Source organism: Nycticebus coucang, chromosome 3 (assembly GCF_027406575.1).
Source record: "Nycticebus coucang isolate mNycCou1 chromosome 3, mNycCou1.pri, whole genome shotgun sequence".
Taxonomy (NCBI): Eukaryota; Metazoa; Chordata; class Mammalia; order Primates; family Lorisidae; genus Nycticebus; species Nycticebus coucang.
Window position 1 is genome coordinate 97,448,238 of NC_069782.1, and position 21,755 is coordinate 97,469,992.

Below are 21,755 nucleotides of genomic sequence, written 5' to 3' on the forward strand. Positions count from 1 at the left end.
GTTCCCAGTCCCATGAACACAACCCATGGTTTATTGAAAGCTGGTAAGAAGCCTCAGAACATGATTGACCCCTTTCTATGCCTGGGCGGGATTCAAATTCAATACCCAAGATACCAGCAAGAAAGGAGGGGAAAAAACGGTGAGCTTGCCCACCCAACCCCCTGATTATTGCTTGAGTGCCACATGCTACTTTAGTTTTTTTTTTTTTTTTTTGATACGCCACCTCTGGCATATGGGACCGGCGCCCTACTCCTTGAGCCACAGGCACCACCAGCTACTTTAGTTTTATTTCTGCATGTACTTGGGCCTATTTCTTGGTTTGTTTTTAGTTTAGTAAGATGGGGCCAGGTTCAAACCCGCCACCCATGGTGCACAAGGTCAATGCTCTAACCACTTAGCTATGTGGGAGCCTAGCCATTTGGGTCTATTTCTGTGCTTTACCCTGCCCCTTTGGTTTCTTTGGTCTTTTTTTTTTTTTTTTTTGGTTTTGGCCGGGGCTAGATTTGAACCCACCACCTCCGGCATATGGGACCAGCGCCCTACTCCTTGAGCCACAGGCGCCGCCCGGTTTCTTTAGTCTTTTATGCACCAGTTTTAATTACTGAGACTCTATTACAGTGATTTTCAGCTGATGTGCCATGAGAGGATCTTAGGTGTGTTGCAAAAATTTTTAAAGATCATAAATTAAATTATTTCTGAAAGACGTTCAAAGCACAGTACGTATATTCTTTTTGTTTTTTGCTCCTTTTTTTTGATTAATGTAAGTGTGCCACGGAAGTTTAACTATAGGTTCAAGTGTGCTGTGAGGTAAAAAGATGAAAAACATCTCTCTAGACAATGTTTTAATATCTGATGGTGTTAGATTCCCTCTCTTTTTCTTATTTTTTAGAGCCAATTTGTTTCTAAACTAGTCCTGTTAATTTTTCTGTATGAATTTTAGAAACAAATATGTTAAAACACATAAACATTCCCCGTTACCTACTTACTTAAATAAGTACCTTCTTGAGTTCTATGAGCCATTCTAGCAAATGATTGAACCTGAGGAGGGAGTGGTGTGAACCTACAACTTATAGCTGTTGATCATGTGCATAGGTGCCAACCTGGGGCTTGTGATTGCATCTAAAGTGGGAGGAAGTTTTGTGGGGCTGAGCCCTGACCCTGCAGGATCTGTAGTATCTCAGTTAATGTCAGAATTGAGTTAAATTATAGGACACCCAACTTGTGTTGGACAATTAGTCATTGTGGAACATTCCCTCCTCCCATTTGAGTGACCAGAAGTGTTCTGTGTTCAGAGTATAATAGGAGAAAACAGTTAGTTTTCCTTTTATATATTAATAGAAAGTGTCTTTAGAACTGTAATGAATGATGGAATGTGTCACCTAGATCCCTTTTCAGGAATAAAAACCTTATTCTTTCCAGATGCCAGGAATGGTGCTGGCTGACAACCCTCAGCTGTCAGCCCTCTTTGGCATTGCCTTGCCTTTGGTCACACCCCCTTCTTGCAGCACCCTGTAGCCAATGACTGAACAAATATAAAGGTCATCAACTTCACCCCAATGATAAGCACCTTTGAAGTCCATCTCTAAGCTTCAGAGTTCACTGTGGAGTCAGCTGAGGTTTTCTTGGCAACTTCATCACAGCTGAACTTCTCCCTCTGTACACACTTCCTGCTCTTCCCTTCCACAGGCATTGATGCCAAAAGCACTCCCTAATTCCCCCTTCTCAGTAGTCCCCCCTTATCTATGGGGGATACAGTCCAGGGCCCCCAGTGGATGCCTGAAACCACAGATAGTACTAAACCCTATATATACTATATTTTTCCTATACTCAAATACCTGTGATAAAGTTTCATTTATAAATTAGGCACAGTAAGAGATTGACATAACTAGTAATAAAATAGAACAATTATAACAATATATTGTAATAAATTATGTGAATGTGGTTAAAAAATCCACGCACAACCTATTAATCCTATTAGTACTTTTATTGGGTTATGTTAAATTTATTTTATTTTTTTAAGAGAGTCTCACTTTCACAGTAACCTCAAACTCTTGGGCTTAAGCGATTCTCTCGTCTCAGCCTCCCAAATAGCTGAGACTACAGGTATCCACCAGAACGCCCGGCTATTTTTTGTTACAGTTGTCTTTGTTGTTTAGCTGGCCCAGGCACGAACCTGCCAGCTCTTTGTGTATGTGGCTGGCGCGGTAGCCACTGTGCTCCGGGCGCAGAGTCTATTTATTTATTTTTAGAGACAGGATCTCGTTCTATCGTCTAAGCTGGAGTGCAGTGGTGTGATCATTCATAGCTCACTGTAACCTCGAACTTCTGGGCTCAAGAGATCTTGCCCCTCTTGGCCTCCTCTAGTTCTCCTAAAGTGCGAGGATTATAGGCGTAAACCACCACAACCAGCCTAAATTATAATTTTAAAGGAGAATTAAGATCTTCATGATAATGAGTCTTCCCTACTTAAAAACATCATTTATTGTTCAATTTGACAGTTTTATTTTTTGCAAAACGGAAGTAATATTACCAATCTCATAGGGCTGTCCTCAGAATTGAGTAGGAAAATGCAAGCGAAGTATAGTGGGGGCCAACATGTTGCTTTGCCTCTTAGCTGTAGGAACTTGAGTTTGGTTACTGGACTATCCTAAACTTTGGTTCTCTCACCTGTAAAACGGAGATAATAACAGTATCTAATTCACAGGAACTGTAATGAGGGTTAAATGAGACAGCGCATGTAAAATACCGAGTGCACTGTCTGGAGCGTGAGTGCACAATAAATAATAGCTGTTCTAAAACACAGGCGACCCCCTGCAGGAAAAATGTGAAACCGATCTTAGGGTCTAGGACCCCAAGGTCAGCTCTTCTTTCCCAGGACCTACTTACGTCGGCCGCCACTCCGGACTTGCCCGACGCACCTAGGGAAAGTAGAGGACCTGACACCACCACCGCAGCACACAAGGACGCCCTGGCACTCCAGGACCGTGCCCCCGCCCGCTGGGCCAGGACACTGCCACGTCTCGCGGGGCCTGCCTACTAGGGTGGGCGGGGCCACATCAGGGTCCGCCCCCGGGCGCGTTTAGTCACGCCTTACACCCCCACAACAGCAGCTCCAGTCGCTGGTAGGGTAGCACTAGGGCAGAGCGACGTGATGCTAACGAAGGGCGGGGACTAGCACGCGCCCGGAAGTCGCGGCGGGGGCGTGACGTATATCCGGCGAGTAGCTGGCGGTCCCTGGTGCTGCTGTCTGTGTGCAGTAAGGGAGGGTCTTAGCCGCCTGCCACCGCCGGAGGAACCCTCTCGGGCCGTGAGTTAGGGGGCAGCGTCAGGGGAGAGAGCTGGGGCCCGAGAGGCTGGAGCGGACGATGGGGAAGTCCGGGCGGAGGCCGCCCTGGCGGGGCTGCTGGGGGGAAGTGACACGCAGGCGGTTCTCTGGGGCCGCGGGGCTGGTTCTGGGCGGGGACGGGCCGACTTGGTCGGTTCTGCTCCATCCCCTGCTTGCCTCTGGGTTATGCGGTCCATCTGCCTTCTGCTTGGGGGTCTTGTAGCTGCTGGGCTAGATAACTGTTTTCTTGTCTGCACTTTGCACTCTGGTTTATGAAACGGCTTCATGTTGTCTGTCTCGGGTGAGCCTCACAGCCTTTGGTGAGGCGGGTGGGGGCCCTTGATTATCCTTACTTTACAGGCCCAGAGACTGAGGCTCGCCGAGGCTCCGCAGGTAGCACATGTGAGCGTTCGAACCAGATGTACAGGCTCTTAGTCCAGGGCTCCCCCCACGTCAACTCTCTGATACGTGTATCATCTCTCATCCTGGATCAGACCCCGTATTTTCTCCTTCCTCCTCTTTCTTCCGTATCTCATCTGTGCATGGAAAAATTCCCTTTGAATTACCTGTAGATTAGTGTTTTCTTCACGTTTCTAGCCGAGAGGAGTCAGGTGCACATTTGTGAGGTCGGCAGCTAATTGGCTCTGTTAGTATTCTTATTTGCTCCCCCCCCCTTTTATCCTGAATATATCTGCTTAGGTTGTGAAAGGGGTTGACACAGATTTGCCATGGGGCTGACCTTTGACATTTAACCTGCAAGCTAAGCAGATTTTTTTTAAGCTAAAAAACGAGCTCCCTATTACCCAAATCTGTATGGGATGGTGCGTTAAAGTTGCTCCGAGTATGTATAAGAAGTAATGTACAGGCTCTGCACCCGGCTCAGGGAGTAGGGCTAAGGCCACATACACTGAGGCTGGCGGGTTCCAGCCCAGCCCGGGCCTGCTAAACAACAATGACAACTGCAAGAAAAACAAAAACAAAAAATAGCCTGGCTTTGTGGTGGGCGCCTGTAGTCCCACCTACTTGGGAGGCTGAGGCAGGAGAATCGCTTGAGCCCAGGAGTTGGAGGTTGCTGTGAGCTGTGATGCCATCGCACTCTACCCAGGGCGACGACTTGAGGCTCTGTCTTCCCCCCACAAAAAAAGTTTTCATTTTGGGTACATTATTGGTGTTTTTATTTATAGTTTACAACACTTAAATTTTAAAATAAATACAATGCTAGTTATTAAAATACCATCCAAAAAATGTGAAAAGTTATAAGGAAGAAAACTTCCGTGGATTATCATGTGTGTAGTTGGTGGGTTAAAGAAAAATTTTTTAAGCCATTTGGTGATTTGGAGTTGAGTTTTATATACTATTAACAGACCGAGCTTAGACTTTGGTTTCAAAAGATGAGGGTTTAAGTCCTGCCAGCACTATTACTTTTTCAGCTGAGCAATCTTGGTCAAGTCAGTTAACCTAGGAGTGTTAGCAACTTCATTTCATTAAATGAGGCCAAATGATCCCTGCCTGGTCTAGGGTTGGTGTGAAGATGAAATGAAGTGAAATGTATATTCCTGTACAAATTGTAAAACTACTGATTAGTACTAAGAGCTCAAGGACAGAGGAGCCGTCAAGACCATTTTGTTAACTTTGGGAGCAGCACAATCCAACTGCTTGGGTTTAGCAAGCGTTTTTATTATTTTTTAACTCACTGGAAAAATTTCTTTAGTCATTCTTCATAGATCATTTTGGGGGGATGAATTAGAGGGCTTTTAAACTAGGGATATTGGCTGGGTGTAGTGGCTCACACCTGTAATCTTAGCACTCTGGGGTCCAAAGTGATAGGATTGTCTGAGCTCAGGAGTTCAGAGACCAACCTAAGCAAGAGCTAGACCATGTCTCTACTAAAAATAGAAAAATTAGCTAGGTGTGGTGGCAGGCGCCTGTGATTCCAGCTACTTAGGAGGCAGAGGCAGGAGGATCACTTGAACCCAAGAGTTTGAGGTTGTTGTGAGCTACGCTGATGCCAGGGCCCTCTAGCCTGGGGCCAACAGGGTCAGACTCCATCTTGGAAAAATAGATAAGTAAACAAATAAAGCAAGGATGTCAAGGGAAAATAAATTGGAAAATTAAAGTAGTTTTGTTGCCATGAAAAATTTGTGAAAGTGTGGGGTTCTCCTTGTCACTTTTGCATAATTCGCATAATTGGGGATTTTTCCTAAGTATGTAAAATTTTAAAGAGTCTGTAAAGGATCTGGAAACCAGTGTAGTACCAATGTATATAGATGTGCTGGGTTTAAAGGTGTAATCAGAGTGGGAGTGACCCCAATGAGGGGTGCTCTCTAAAGGTGAGCAGAACTTCTCCAAGTGGTAGGTTGAGAAAAGGAGGAAAGGAAATCTAGTGTAGGGGGGAGGTACTTTTTTTTTTTAACTTATAGCAAATGGGAGCTGAAGCACAGGAACTTTTTAAGTATATTTAAGTTACTGGCCAATTTAAAGTACAAGTTAAGTTTGCAGACAAAACTGTTATTTAATATGCTAAGTGTGGCCTTTCTGCCAAAATATATTTGAATGTTACTGAAAAGGGCAAAAAAACAAAAAACAGAAAAAACCTCATTTAGTATCTTTTCATAAAAGCTTAGTCTGTATCTCCATCCAAACTCCCAAGCCTTATTCCGCTCTCTATGGTAAAGCCATGGAAAGTAAACATTAATCAGGCCCTAAAATTTATAGGTTAGGCCATAGGCCCAACAAAAACTCAATAATTAGGTGAAAATCAAAAAACATACTGTCTATATTTTTTAGTTTACTTATCCTCTAGCATTCTTTGAATGAAGGTAGGTGGATTTTTGTAGGTAACCTTTTTATAGGTTACTGTTCATAAAGTTTTCTTTGATTGCACTTGGTCAAGTCTGGTATAAAGCTATAAAGCTTTGTGTTCAGATGCTCTTACTGATGGAGAGAAGTAAAAGTGGACATCTTTTTTTCTGCACCTAATCTGAGATAGCGAGGCAAAAATTCAGCATGACCAGGAAATGCTGACTGAGAACGCTTAAGACCTAGCAATGTCTCCAGATCAGTGTTATTCAACCTTTTTTATCTCACGGCACACTTGAACCTGGATTATCATGTGTGTAGTTAGTGGGTTAAAGAAAAAATTTTTAAGCCATTTGGTGATTTGGAGTGAACTACCACACCTTGCCTCTGCTCATTCATAAGAAGCAATTCCTTATCTGTTCAAGTTTTACTGTGCAATTGCAGTAATTCAGTCACATTTTCAGGTTCCACTTCACATTTATTTTCAGGCTCTGTTTAGCTTTGTTGCCCAGGCTGGAGTGTAGCAGCACCATCTTAACTCGCTGTATCCTCAAATTCCGGGGCTTAAGGGATGCTCCTGTTTCAGCCTCCCCAAGTAGCTGGAACTCCAGGCCTGTTCCACCATGCCCCACTAATTTTTGTGTTTTTCATAGAAATGGGGTCTCCCTGTGTTAATCTCAAACTCCTGGCCTCAAGTGATCCAACCTCAGCTTCCCAAAGTGCTGGGGTTATAGGTATAAGCCACCTTGCTGGCTTAGGCTCCACTTGTAATTCTAGTTCTCTTGCTGTTTCTACCACAACTGCAGTTATTTCCTCCAATGGAGTCTTAAATCTCTCAAAGTCATCTATGAGAGTTACAATCAACTTTCAAGCTCCTATTAATGTTGATATTTTGACTTCCTTCCATGAATCACAAATGTTCTTAATGGCATTTAGAATGCTGAATCCTTTCTAGAAGGTTTTCAATTTACTTAGTCCAGATTCATCAGAAGAATCACTATTTGTGGCAGCTATAGCCTTATGAAATGCATTTCTTAAATAATTAGACTTGAAAGTCAGAATGACTCCTTGATCCATGGGCTGCAGAATGGATGTTTGTGTTGGTAGGCATGAAACAATATTCATTACCTTGTACATCTCCATCAGAGCTCTTGTCAATGAGCAGTAATATTTTGAAAGGAATCTTTTTTTTTTTCTGAGTAGTAGGTCTCAAAAGTGGGCTTAAAATATTTAGTAAACCATGCTGAAAACAGGCCATAGGAAGAGTAGATTCAGCATAGTTCTTAAAGGCCTTAGGATTTTTGGAATGGTCAGCATTGGCTTCAGCTTAAAAGTCACCAACTGCATGAGCTCCTGAGAGTCAGCTTATCCTTTGAAGCTGTGAAGCCAGGCATTGACTTCTCTTCTCTTACTATGAAAGTTGTAGATGGCGTCTTCTTCCAATAAAGACTGTTTTGTCTACATGGAAAATATGTACAGTGTACCCATCTTCATCAATTATTTTAGTTAGATCTTCTGGATAACTTTCTACGGCTTCTATATCAGCACTTGCTGCTTCACCTTGTACTTTTGTGTTATGGAGATGGCTTCTTTCTGTCATGCTTGTAAACCAACCTCTGCTTGCTTGCAACTTTCTTCATACAAATGAATGGAGTTAGGGTCTTGCTCTGGATATGCCTTTGGCTTAAAGCAGTGGTTCTCAACCTTCCTAATGCCACGGACCTTTAATACAGTTAAAAGGGGTCGGGACCCACAGGTTGAGAACCGCTGGCTTAAAGGAAAGCTGGTTTGATCTTCTATCCAGACCACTCAGATTCTCTCCATGTCAGCAATAAGGCTGTTTCACTTTTTTTTTTTTTTTTTTTTGTAGAGACAGAGTCTCACTTTATGGCCCTCGGTAGAGTGCCATGGCCTCACACAGCTCACAGCAACCTCCAACTCCTGGGCTTAAGTGATTCTCTTGCCTCAGCCTCCCAAGCAGCTGGGACTACAGGTGCCCGCCACAACACCCAGCTATTTTTTGGTTGCAGTTCGGCCGGGGCCGGGCTTGAACCCGTCACCCTCCTCGGTATATGGGGCCGGCGCCTTACCGACTGAGCCACAGGCGCCACCCCTGTTTCACTTTTTTATTATTCATGTGTTGACTGGCGTAGTACTTTTTTAATTGCCTTCAAGAATTTTGCCTTTGCCTTTACAACTTGGCTAACTGGTGCTAGAAGCCTAGCTTTTGGCCTGTCTTGGCTTTCGACATGCCTTATTTACTAAGCTTAATCATTTCTGACTCTTGATTTCTAGTGAGCAACATGCAACTCTTCTTTCATTTGAACATAATAGAGGCCATAGTAGGGATATTTATTAATTGGCCTAATTTCAATATTGTTGTGTTTCAGAGAATAGAGAGACCTGGGGAGAGGGAGAGTGACTGGAAACTGCTGGTTGGTGGTGCAGTCAGAACACACACATTTATTGAGTTAGTTGTCTTCTATGGTTGTGGTTCATTGTACATCAAAACAGTTACAGCATAACATCAAAGATCACACTGTTCACAGACCACCATAACAGATATAATAATAAAGAAAAGTTTGAAACATGATGAGAATTACCAAAATGTAACATAGAAAAAATAAAAAATGTGACACAGAGACACAAAGCAAGCACATGCTATTAGAAAATGGTACTGATAGACTTAACCTTGATGCAGGGTTGCCACAAATCTTTAATTTGTAAAAAACTTAGTATCTGCAAAGTGCAATAAAATGAGGTATGCCTGTAGACTCCTACTTATCTGAGTATTAGAGATTGAAAACTATTAGAAAACCAGGGGTTTATACAGATAAGATTCTAGAAGCTTCCCTGAAGGTTATAAAATCTGTAAGTCTCAAGAGGGAAAGAGGTGAGGTTATCTTCTTTACTTTCTTATGCCTGAAAACATGGGACTGTAAACCTGCATTAGGGCCAAGGAATAAGAGGTAACATCTCTAGAACTATACTGGCATTCCGAAAGCTAATGTTTGCTACTTTCATATTTTATACAGGTAGTAAACATTAATAATGTCTTTCATCTTTGAGTGGATCTACAATGGCTTCAGCAGCGTGCTCCAGTTCCTAGGTAAAGCCATTTCCTTGAAGTATAAAGGATTTCAAACTTTGTGCATTTCCTTTAACATAGCCTTTGGTATGTAGTGAGCAGATTTATGTTAACAATTTTTTTCTTTTAGGACTCTACAAAAAATCTGGAAAACTTGTATTCTTGGGTTTGGACAATGCAGGCAAAACCACTCTTCTTCACATGCTCAAAGATGACAGATTGGGCCAACACGTTCCAACACTGCATCCGAGTAGGTTTGAAAATATCAGGTGACCGTTTGATCTTTGAAGACCATTGTCAGGCTTGGGATGAATCCTTAGATGATTTAGTTCTTGAGTTAATTGAGGCCCCAAAAGCCACCTCCATTGAAAAAGTTCCTATAGGACGTGCTCAGGTTACATGCCTGTAGATTTAAACCTCTGAAATTTTGTCACCATTTTTGGCACTGGTCCCATAATAGGACACATCTCCTATATTTACTTCCAGAAAGGAGAAAAAGACCTTGGAGAAAAACTTTTGACTTTTAGAAGAGTTTAAGAGTATTTTTACCCCGTATTTTTTTCTTTCTCTATTGTTTTTGAGATGGAGTGTTGCTGTTACCCAAGCTAATCTTTAATTCCTGGACTCAAGCAATCCTCCTGTCTCAGCTTCCTGAGCAGCTAGGACTGCAGGTGTCCACCACCACACCTGCTTTTTTGTATCTTTTTCTTTACTAGATAAAAGCTTTGTTAAGTTTTGCATTGGTATTGGCTTATGGTGCTGGTAGTTTGGCCTTGTTGGATTGAGAAGTTTATTTCTTATTCTTTTTTTTTCCCAACAATTTTTCAGCATCAGAAGAGCTGACAATTGCTGGAATGACTTTTACAACTTTCGATCTTGGTGGGCATGAGCAAGGTAAGAGATGACTCCTTAGAAGCATAGTATTGACTTATGGTTCATTTTATGTGACCCCCCTTTAAAGCAATGTATTATTTTTTACCTTTCAAATTATTTGCAGTTAGGATTGGGATCTTATTTCAGTGATGTTGTTTATTCACTTAATATGTTTAAGTAATTTCAAACTTGTCAAAAATTGCATAAATAGGTCGATCATCGGGTAAGGTGCCAGCCACATACCCCAGGCTGGTGGGTTTGAACCCAGCCTGGGCCTGCAAAACAACAATGACAACTGCAATAAAAAACTAGCTGGGCATTGTAGTCCCAGCTATATGGGAGGCTGATGCAAGAGAATCACGTAAGCCCAAGAGGTGGAGGTTGTTGTGAGCTGTGACGCCACAGCACTCTACCGAGGGCAACATAGTAAGACTCTGTCTCAAAAAAAAAATAAATAAATAAAATTCCATAGATAATACAGAGAAGTCCACTCATATATATCCTTTGGCCAGTGTTATTAGCTTCCTCCTCTCTCTGTAATACATATTGATTTTTATTTTTTCTTTACCATTTGTAATTATATCGTCCCTCTTAACCCCCTAGCACTTAAGTGCCTGTTTCCTAAGAACAAAGATATTTCCTCATATAATCATGATATTTATCACTTCTGTCTACTCTATAGTGTGTATTGTGTATTCCTTTTTTTCTTTAGTCAGTTGTTTTAATAATCTCTTTCAAAGCATTTTTTCCTCTTGAATAGGTCCAGTACAATATCACATATTTTATTTAGGTATCAAGTCCCTTTTATATATTCTTTATTCAATTGAGTATAAGTATGTAGGAAATCAACTGATTATTTGTAAATTCATTTCAAACTTGTCAAAAGTTGTAAAAATAATACAGTGTTGACATGTGGCCACTTGATCGAGTTGATATTTTATGTATGCATCCCATTAGAGACAGTTGGTAGAACATTTTCTTCTACCTTTCTGCTTTCCTCATAAGTGCTTTTTGCCTTGCTTAGGTAGGCTATGTCTGTTTGGTTCCCAGATTCCAATCAGGTGTTTTGTGTGTGTTTTAGAGATATACAGGATGGACATCTTTTTTTTTTTTGAGACAGAGTCTCACTCTGTTGCCCTGGGTAGACTGTGGTGGCATCATAGCTCACAGCATCCTTAAACTCTTGGGCTCCAGTGATCCTCTTGTCTCAGCCTTCTGAGTAGCTGGGAATACAGGTGCCCACTACAGTGCTGGGCTAGGTTTTCTATTTTCAGTAGGGATGGGGTCTTGCTTTGCTCAGGTTGGTCTTGAATTCCTGAGCTCAAGTAGTCCACCTGCCTCAGCCTCCTAGAGTGCTAGGATTATGGGTGTGAGCCACTGCGCCTGGCCCAGAATGGACATCTTTGTCTTCTGGACACTTTATTTACATTCGGCAAGACTCTAGCTGTAAGAATAAAACATCTAAGATATGGGAATAAATATTCTGGGAAAGCAGAGAAAATAATCTATAGATATTCTCAGATTTACTATTTTTGTTATTGAGTTGAGAAGTCTCCGTTTGAAACACTATATTAAGTTGAATTTAATAATTTTTAAAAATATATAGTTAAATCAGTATTATATCATTTTTATAATTAGTAGACAAATGAGAGTAATCACCAGGTGTGTTGGCTCATGCCTGTAATCCCAGCACTCTGGGAGGCAAAGGCAGGAGGATTGCTTGGCCCTAGGAGTTCAAGGCTGCAGTGAGCTATGATTGCATTGCTGTTTTCCAAGCTAGGCAACAGAGTGAGACTTACAGATTTAAAAAAAGGCCAGATGCTGTAGCTCATACCTATAACCCTAGCACTTTGGTGGGAGACCAGATAGGAGGATTGCTTAAGGCCAGGAGCTTCAAAACTAGCCTGGGCAACATATGGAGCTCCTCTCTACAAAAAATACAAAAATTAACTGGGTATAGTGGCTTAATTGTCATTGGCTTAATCTTGGCTTATTGTCCCAGCTACTCAGGAGGCTGAGGCAGGAGGATCACTTGAGCCCAGGAGTTTGAGGTTGCAGTGAGCTATGATTATGGCACTGCACTCTAGTCAGGGTGACAGAGCAAGACACTGTATATGTCAGAAAGTTAAATAGAATATTTAACTTAGGTTATTTTTATTTATTTTTCGAGACAGAGTCTTACTATTTCACCTTCGGTAGAGTGCTGTGTCCTCAAACTCTTGTGCTCAAGCAGTTCTCTTGCCTCAGCCTCCCTAGTAGCTGGGACTACAGGTGCCTGCCACAACAGCTGGCTATTTTTTTGTTTGTTTAGCAGTCTCGGACCTGGTTTGAACCCACCAGCCACCAGCCTCAGTGCATGTGGCTTATGCACCCACCAGCCACCAGCCTTGGTGCATGTGGCTAACCGCTGAGCTATGGGTGCCCAGCCTTTCATTTTTATTTTTGAGACAGTCTTGTTATGTCACTCTGGCTAGAGGGCATTGGTGTCATCATAGGTCACTGCAACCTCAAACTCCTGGACTAGGTGATTCACCCACCTCAGCCTCCTGAGTAGCTGTTACTACGAGTACATACCACCATACCTCCTGCTTTGGCCTCCCAGAGTGCTAGGATTATAAGCATGAGCCGGCACACCTGGTCAATATTGGTCATTTTTAATGGTTCAGCCTAATAATTTCATAGTTGGTTATTTCATTAACATACAATTATACATTTATTTGATATTTATATCCTGAAATGTAGTATGGTCATAATCATTTAAAATACCTGCAAGGAAAAAAGATTGGAAGAAAATATACTGAAACATTAACAGGGATGTGTTTGGATGGAGGGGTTATAAATCATCTTATTTCCTTTTTTCCTATGAGCGTATATTATTTTTCATTTGGGTAGGAATGAATATATAGTGTCTTTTCTGTTTTTCCACAAGAAGGATTTGTTTTTTGAGACAGAGTTTCACTTTGTTGCCCTTGGTAGAGTGCTATGGCATCATAGCTCACAGCATCCTCAATTCTGGGGCTCAAGTGATTCTCTTGCCTTAGCCTCCCGAATAGCTGAAACTACAGGTGCCCGACACAACACCTGGGTATTTTTAGAGATAGGGTTTCACCCTTGCTCAGGCTGGTCTCAAACCTGTGAGCTCAAGCAGTCCACCCGGCTCAGCCTTCTAGAGTGCTAGGATTATAGGAGTGAGCCACCACGCCTGGCCCTCACAAGAAGATTGGTAATTGCTTAGGCATTTAAATTCAGATAAGACTGAAGGGAAACCATCTGGAGAATGTGGAAGGAGTAGACACTATATGGTTTTAGATACCTGAGCTGGGAGTTGTAGATTATTTAATATGATAAATTTAGCTTTCAGGTTGTGTTAAATAAGAAGGGAAATTTGATGTATATATGGTTTTGCTTTGTTTGAGGAAAATTTACATAACATACTAATAACCCAGCCACCATTTTATGGTAGTTACTAAAATACCATTCAGGTGGAGATTTCCCTTTTTATTTGTATAATTTTAAAATTTTAACTTCTAAAACAGTATAGATTCAATGTATCAACTCAGTCATACAGAAATATGGAAAGTGAAAATTCCTCCAACTCTCCTTCCCAATTCCCTTCTCCATCTGTGCTTCTGTATTGGTCATATTGCAAGGACTAGAAATGATGATAAAACTAAAGCACTGCTCCTCAACTTTTATCACATTATGTCATAAACAAAAGTAACACTTATAAGGCACACTTGGATAAATATAGGGTGTTGGGGTGGCTGGCCTGGATACTTCAGTCACTCTTCAGGCCTAGTGCCCCTGAAGATTGTGCCAATAAATGTATCAGCATATCCACACATTAGTTGGTTAGAAACAAACTTGGGACTAAAGTAATATAGATGAGTAATTTGTATCCTGATGTTTTTACTTAAAGGTTGCAAACTAAAATTGCTCCAGGGGCAAGGCAGTTCATTTATGTGAGTAAAATTGATTGGGTATGAGATCGTAGTGAGTAGTAGAAATTTTGGCAAACTGAAGAGCTCAGACATCATCCAGAGGGGGCAGGCACTGTTAATTTTCAGCTGATTATTGTGCCGTGTAAGTAGACACAGGATTGCCAGATGTTGCAATTTTTCAAGGAAGGCAGAAACTCTGATTTTCGAATATACAAAAATCATATTCTGCTCATAGAGCATCAGTTTACATCCTCTGTTCTAACTTAATTTTTTGTTGGCCAGGACTTTGAGAAATCTATAAGGAGTCTAATTGTATTGAAACCTGGCTAAGATTTGACCATTAGAGTATTAATTTTCAATACGTATGTATATATTTTTGATCTAACTACATACTTTGCCTTTTAGCGCGTCGGGTTTGGAAAAATTATCTCCCAGCAATTAATGGGATTGTCTTTCTGGTGGACTGTGCAGATCATTCTCGCCTCATGGAATCCAAAGTTGAGCTTAATGTAAGTTTATGTATCCCCCGCTTCCTTTGGCCTCTATTTCTTTTAAGGAATACAGCCTAGTATTGCCAATACTTAATCATACTAACATTTGGCAAAAAGTCCTAGTAGCAGGAAGAAAATATTTTAAAATCTAAGGGTGGCACCTGTGGCTCAAAGGAGTGGGATGCTGGCCCCATATACTGGAGGTGGTGGGTTCAAACCCAGCCCCAGCCAAAAACTGCAAAAAAAAACCCCTAAGATATTGCTTTTCAGTGTCCTGAGGAAATTAAGTTTAAACTTGAATCACTTTGTTGTTTATATCATAGGGTAACGTTGTGGCTAGGTTTATTCAGGATGTTCCTTATTTATGCCTGTTAGTGGTGTTCCCTATTAGGTATCATGTAGTCGCTCTTTATAAGCAGTGTTGGCATAGCGAGGCCCTAGAAGAGTTGCTGTGAGCCGTGTGACGCCATGGCACTGTACCCGAGGGCGGTACCGTGAGACTCTGTCTCTACAAAAAAAAAAAAAAAAAAAGAGTTCTTTACATTTTTTAAATTTGTATAAATTTATGGGGTACAAGTGCAATTTTGTTACATGCATAGGTTGTATAGTGGTCAGTTCCCATCTTTCGGGTGTCCATCACCTGAATGACATACATTGTACTCATTAGGTAACTTCTCATCAGCCCCTTCCCCATATCGTTCTTTACATTTCTAACCTGCGTTCTCAGGTCTTGCCTACCTACCCTCCCACTGAGTGACTTGCCAGACCTTCACAGTCTGTTCTCAGTCTTCAGTTTTGATCACATGTGTCCTCTGATAATATCACTTCAAGTTTTCTCCTTTGTTAACATTGCATTTTCTTGACTTCAAGGTTTTTGTAATACTGCCTTTGTTCTCCTTACTCCTTCACCTGTATGTCTTCTTTCTCTTGATTTATCACTGTCTCACTGAATTCTGGTTCGTGGCAATTTGAACTTGTCTCAGATTTGTAAGTGTATAGCTCTAGTCTCATGTAGAATTGCCTGCCAGACAGCTTACTGGATCTCGTGGCATTCGCCATTGTCGCTCTCTTTAAACTTCCTTTTATACTCCTAATTTTGGTGTTATCTCTCTGGCTGATACTTCTCATTCTCTCTCACATTTCTTTGCTTACCCCTCAAATGTTGATGTTACTCAGGGTCCATATTTTCTCCCAGGCTGTTCTCATTTTCTCCCATTTCTTTATCTGGCACTACATACCAGTAACTCACACATGATGCCACCTACTGGACAACTCCATATATTGATTCTGTTTTCCTGTAATGAAACTATTCATCTTCTCCTACCACCTGTCTGGACATGGAATCCAAATCCGTATTTAAATTTCACCATGACCCTGATATGCGGTGTAATGCATAAGGAACTTTCTCAGGCTCAGTGCCCGTAGCACGGTGGTTATGGCACCAGCCACAAACCTCGAGGCTGGCGGATTCGAACCCAGCCCGGGCCAGCTAAACAACAATGCCAACTGCAGCAAAAAACAGCGGGGCATTGTGGTAGGTGCCTGTAGTCCCAGCTACTGGGAGGCAGAGGCAAGAGAATCACTTAAGCCCAGGAGTTGGAGGTTGCTGTGAGCTGTGACCTACAGAACTCTACTCAGGGTGACAGTGAGACTCTGTCTCAGACTTGTTATTACCCTACTTAATAGTTCTCTATTTTCAGGATAAAAAATACAAATCTTTTGCATATCACACAAGATCTTTCTTGATCCAACCTTTGTTTATTTCTATGGCTTCCTTTCTTTCTACTGTCTAGCTTGACCTATATTCCAAACAAAGAAAACAACTTGTACTTCCTTGAATATGTACAAGTAGCTGTTCTGCCTGGTTTTCTCACCTATACCCACTCCTGACCCCTTAAAATGTCCTTTAAAGGTCTTAGAGTTCAGCTATAACCACTTCCCTGACTCTGAGACTGCATTAGACTCCCCACCTTACCAGTATCTGTTGTCTTCAGTGTTCTTCCCACCCCACCTTTTCTGTTGGTAAGAACTAGATACCCATGATTTAGATTTGTGCCAGCTTTGACTTTTTTTTTTTTTTTTTTTATCATTTAGACATTCCTTTCTTCTTTCTTTAAAATGCCTCCTGCAATATCATTAAATGCTCTGCCTTAGGCTGGGTCATCATCTCCTATATGAGCACCACAAATATTCTTTGTGAATTCCTTATACTGAAAGTACAGATTTTGTTCACCAACTTCTGGATTTGTGCTCTTTACTATCTATTGCAGCTAACTTCTCAGACTGTTGCTATAGTTTGAGTCATCGTTTCCCATCCCATTTACTTTGTCACTGCTTGTTAATATAAATGCTGTAATCCAGCCACACAGTACTCTGTGTGACTTCCTGAATTCTTATCCTACTGCAAAGCCATTCCTTTTGTTTTTACTTTTCTTTTCTACCTATCTTAAATCCTGCTCTTTCTTTAAAACCCAGTTTAAGTTCTAAATCTTTGCTAAGACTTTCCTCAAGCTAAAATTGTCATTTTATTTCTTTGAACTTACTTTAATATTCTGTCACCGTTCATTTGACATTAAATAATCCTCTATGTTATGCTCTTAGCTTTGTTAACATAAATGTGAACATAAAGTAAGGATTCCTTGAGGATAGGGATGTGTCTTACCCTTCCTTTTGTGTCCCTCTTAGTGCCTAAGATACTTTTTTGTGCAAACTGTGCACTCAGTGAATACTTGCGGAATTCCTGTAGTCATCTTTGAAACTCTGTAGCCAGAGCATTCATTTTTAGAATTGTGCTCAATTAATATGCTTAGGATAGTTTCGAGAGAGAGAGAGAATTAGCTTAAAAGTTAAGGTTGGGCTAGTTCTACTTGTAAATAGTCCAAGTGGCAGTTATTTTGAGGTACTTAGAGGACTTTTAACTCATGTCAGGAGTGTTAATATAATGTCAAGATGAACTTTTAATAACTTAGATACATAGATTATCAGATTTTTACTTTATACTTAACACCTTATAAGATTAGTAGAAGTCAAAGTTTTCATTATCTGGTGGGCTTTTATATTAGCTCTTATTTTTTTTTTTTATCTTTAGGCTTTAATGACTGATGAAACAATATCCAATGTGCCAATCCTTATCTTGGGTAACAAAATTGACAGAACAGATGCAATCAGTGAAGAAAAACTCCGTGAGATTTTTGGGCTTTATGGACAGACTACAGGAAAGGTAAGAGAAAAATCTTCAGGGGACAGTTACAGCTTTTAAAACAGGATGTTTTGCTGTCTGGATTCTAGTTTTCTTTCAAAAGTTTAAAGAGACTTAGGATTTTTTTTTTAAGTACAAAGTTTATTTTCGAAAGAGAGGAGAGAAGGGAGGGAGGGAAGGAGCAAAGAAAGGAAGAAAAAGAGGAAGAGGGTTAAGATTTATTTTATTATGGGTATTTTGTAAGCTTGCTGAGGGCAGGAGCATATTTTCTGTTTTCTAATGGGATTCATTCATTCAGGCATTTGAGGAAGAAGGAAATGGTAGAAAAGGTAAACTTAACTCTTTTGAGAATTTTCTGATTATCTTTCAAATCTGATTCTGAGAAATCTCTTTGAAACAGCCCTCAGCCAGAAATGAAATTGTTTTAACTGGGGGTTTCAGGTTATAAGGAAGAGTAATCACTTATATTGCTTCCAAGCATTGAAATCACAGCATTGGATTATCCTCAGTGCTGCTTGCTGAGAGAGATAGGACTGTTACCTGATTTTTTTCAGGTAAGAACTCATCTTCCAGTAGGAGTTATGCTGTCTTCATTTGGAAGGAGGACTCTTCTTGTAGAAAAGCAGGCTTGTGAGAAAGAAAATCTAGATCAGATAAAATTAAGCAGGAATCATTCTGGTCTTTTCAGTTTGGGGTTTGGCATATTTAATTTTTAAAAATCTTCCTTTCCTGGCTTGGCGCCTGTAGCTCAGTGAGTAGGGTGCCAGCCACATACACCGAGGCTGGTAGGTTCAAACCTGGCCTGGGCCTGCTAAACAACGACAACTACAACCAATAGCTGGGCATTGTGCTGGGCACTTGTAGTCCCAGCTACTCGGGAAGCTGAGGCAAGAGAATCACTTACGCCCAAGAGTTTGAGGTTGCTGTGAGCTAGGACGCCATGGCACTCTACCTAGGGTGACATAGTGAGACTCTGTCTCAAAAAAAAAAAAAAAAAATTCTTTCCTGTAATCTGTGATAACTTTCTGACTTTTTTTTTTTCTTGGTGTAGTGCCATGGCGTCATACCTCTGAGCAACCTCAAACTCTTGGGTTTGAGCAGTCCTCTTGCTTCAGTGCCTGTCACAATGCCCACCTAGGTTTTAGAGACAGGGTCTCACTCTTGCTCAGGCTGGTCTCAAACTCACAAGCTCAAGTGATCCACCTGCCTCAGCCTCCCAGAGTGCTAGGATTACAGGCATGAGCCATTGCGCTTGACACTTTCTGACTTATTAGTTCCTTAGTCTTGCCTCTTCTTGGTTATCTGGTTCTGGTAATATTCCTTCAGTTCATTGAGTTTGTCCTCTTTTGCATGAATGTTACTTATATATAAATTCTTAATTTCCTGATGCCACCTATTAATTCTGAACAGTCTCAGACCTCTTTTGCCCATGAAAGAACATGTGGTTCCATGAGTCCCAGTGGCTTTTTCTTGGTTTGCTGCCATAACTTTCCAGATGAATGTTAGGTTCAAAGCAACTGCTCTTTACAGAAAGGCTGGGAATAGAACTGTGTGGCTTATTCTATTCTGAAAGGTAGAAACCCTGGGGAAGTCATATGCATGTTCTTGACCACATTTCTATAGTTAATATATTTAAATTTTCTTTTAAGGAATGATTGTAATGATCACCTTTTTAAGCTTTTCCATCATAGAGATGCTAACAGGCCTTTCTTGGTTTTGCCTCCTTTAGGGGAATGTGACTCTGAAGGAGCTGAATGCCCGCCCCATGGAGGTGTTCATGTGCAGCGTGCTCAAGAGGCAAGGCTACGGCGAGGGTTTCCGCTGGCTCTCCCAGTATATTGACTGATGTTTGGACAGTGAAAATAAGAGTTTTACGTCTCTGGACTGATCCTATTCACAGCTTTCTCATGAACTTTTCTAATAGAACAAGAAAAGCGCTCCAACCAAGTCTGGCGTTGAGAAGCCAAGAGTCTTTGTCAACTCTCTCATTGCCCAGTGGTGACATGTGCTCTTCTCCACACTTTTGGGAGATAATGCTGCCCCATGTGCTGGTGCAGGTCAGGATCCCAGGACTTGGAAGCTGGCAGAATTTGCTGGGTAAAACTGTGTGCCATCATGGGGCACCTAAAAAGAAAAACACGTCTCACCACTGTGGTCGATTTCAAAGAAAGTGATTCTATTTTTTAAAGAAAGTGTTGTCAATGTAATTGGTATCCCTCTTAACTTTTTAAGTTCACAATTTACTTGGTCCAGAGTTTTCTATTCTTTTTTTTTTTTTTTAACTAATGAATGGCATTTAGATGCTTCATAAAATTATGAACAGATACATATTGGAGGCCATGGCTCAGGTGGGTGAACTTAACTCCTGCTGAGTTAGTAGTTTGAGGAGAGAAGCTCCCCTGAGCTCACCTGTCTCTAATTCTGTGACTACCTTATAGTAGGTGGCATCACCTTGTGCACAGAGAACTAGAAAAGGGGCAGAACCCTGGCCTTGCAGTTACAGTAGGTTTCCACTGTGGTAAGCTCATCAGAGAATATGTAATAGATTGTTCACTGAGGAGGAGTCAATTATAGAGTGGGTGATTGTTATTATTTTTACTTATAAAATGATAGATTTCAGCCAGTCTTTGCTTTTATACTGTTGTGAAATTTCATTTCTCCATAGCACCTTCCTTTTTCATTTAAAGTTACAAAAGTAATTTTTCACTTGATGAAAAAGGCGAGACCATCTCTCATGTTGTCACGTACTGCAGGTGTGTTTGTTACTTTTGCACAGATTTTAGGGGAAAATATTTCTGAATAGGAGGGCAAAGGACACATTAAGAGCTCTTAATTCTGTGAGTTGAGGACATAAAATCAGTTATTATAGTGGTTATTTGAATTTAGGAAAGATATACTGAGTGGGCTTTAAAATTTCCACTTATAGAATTTGGTCTCTGTTGGGCTGTTCATGAGTGTTTTTCTTAAATCTTTTCTCCTTTTTATCTATTTCATTCATTGGTATTTAAAGCAAAAGTTAACATCTATAGTTTTTCCAGATTTTTTTTTGGCGGGGGGGGGGCGGGTTGGTATGAAATTGCCTTTCTCCATCTCAAATAATTTGAGAAAAACCTTAACTCAAACACTTCCTGTAGAACTCTTCCTTTGGAGGCAGCATCAGTTATTGTCATTGAAGACCCAGTATGATAGCATCAGCATCCCCAGAGCAGTGATGAGGATTATTTTTATATAGCATTCCATTTTCTTAGTGCCATGTGTGAAATTGGATTTTCATGATCTTAGTCTATACCCTTGTAGTAAAAAATGAAGGGCCAGGAGATGGTCTTAAGATGAGAGGATATCATTTTTCCCTTAATAACAGATTAGAGGTTGTTTCCTCAGAATTGAAAATTGTAATGATGATGCTTATTTGTGGAGAATTGAACTAAATTCAGTGGATTTCTTCTACTAGGAGGGTACGAAAGTGTGGATAACATTACTGGGGTGAGAGAGTATCAGTTGGATTTCTCGTTCTTAGCCTTCAGTACTGACCTGTTAAGACAGCAAACTTTCTCACTGCCAGGTACTGAATGCAGAGGCTCAATGGCATATTATGTCTGCGAAGTGCATGCATTTATTAGCAAGCATAGCTGGATTAAGATAAAATTGTTGGTTTGGAAAGGTGTTAAAGCCTTAAGTGAACAAGTCTAGCTATGAATGAACTAGGTAGTCAACTTGCATACCTTTTTTTATTTCCTCTGGTTAAAGGTTACCCATATTTCTCTGTTCAGAGACATGAGAAGTATGATCGCTTCAGTGTTAGTTTTCTTACTTAATTTTTTTCCCTAATCACTTTATTGCAAACTAGACAACTATGGGTTCCACATAGGACAACTCTTTGTGAAAGTGGTTTTTTCCACCGGAGAAAGAGGGGATCGAAAAGTCAATTAGCATCAGTCTATTTCTTGTCCCACAGAACATCATTTTTATAATAAAATAGATGAAAGAAGCTGCTGTGAGGAGCTTAGCTCTAAACGTGGGATCAGAGCCTTGTATGAGA

General features: G+C 40.8%; 1 protein-coding gene across 1 annotated transcript; it reads left to right on the forward strand.

Annotated features, from left to right (window-relative positions):
* Positions 1-3,179: 3,179 nt before the first annotated feature.
* Positions 3,180-19,609, forward strand: SAR1A (secretion associated Ras related GTPase 1A). The gene is made up of 7 exons (XM_053582279.1): positions 3,180-3,307; positions 9,160-9,233; positions 9,343-9,462; positions 10,041-10,106; positions 14,432-14,535; positions 17,606-17,737; positions 19,446-19,609. The coding sequence occupies exons 2-7, from the start codon at positions 9,176-9,178 to the stop codon at positions 19,560-19,562; spliced, it is 597 nt and encodes a 198-aa protein (XP_053438254.1). The 5' UTR covers positions 3,180-3,307; positions 9,160-9,175; the 3' UTR covers positions 19,563-19,609.
* Positions 19,610-21,755: the final 2,146 nt, after the last annotated feature.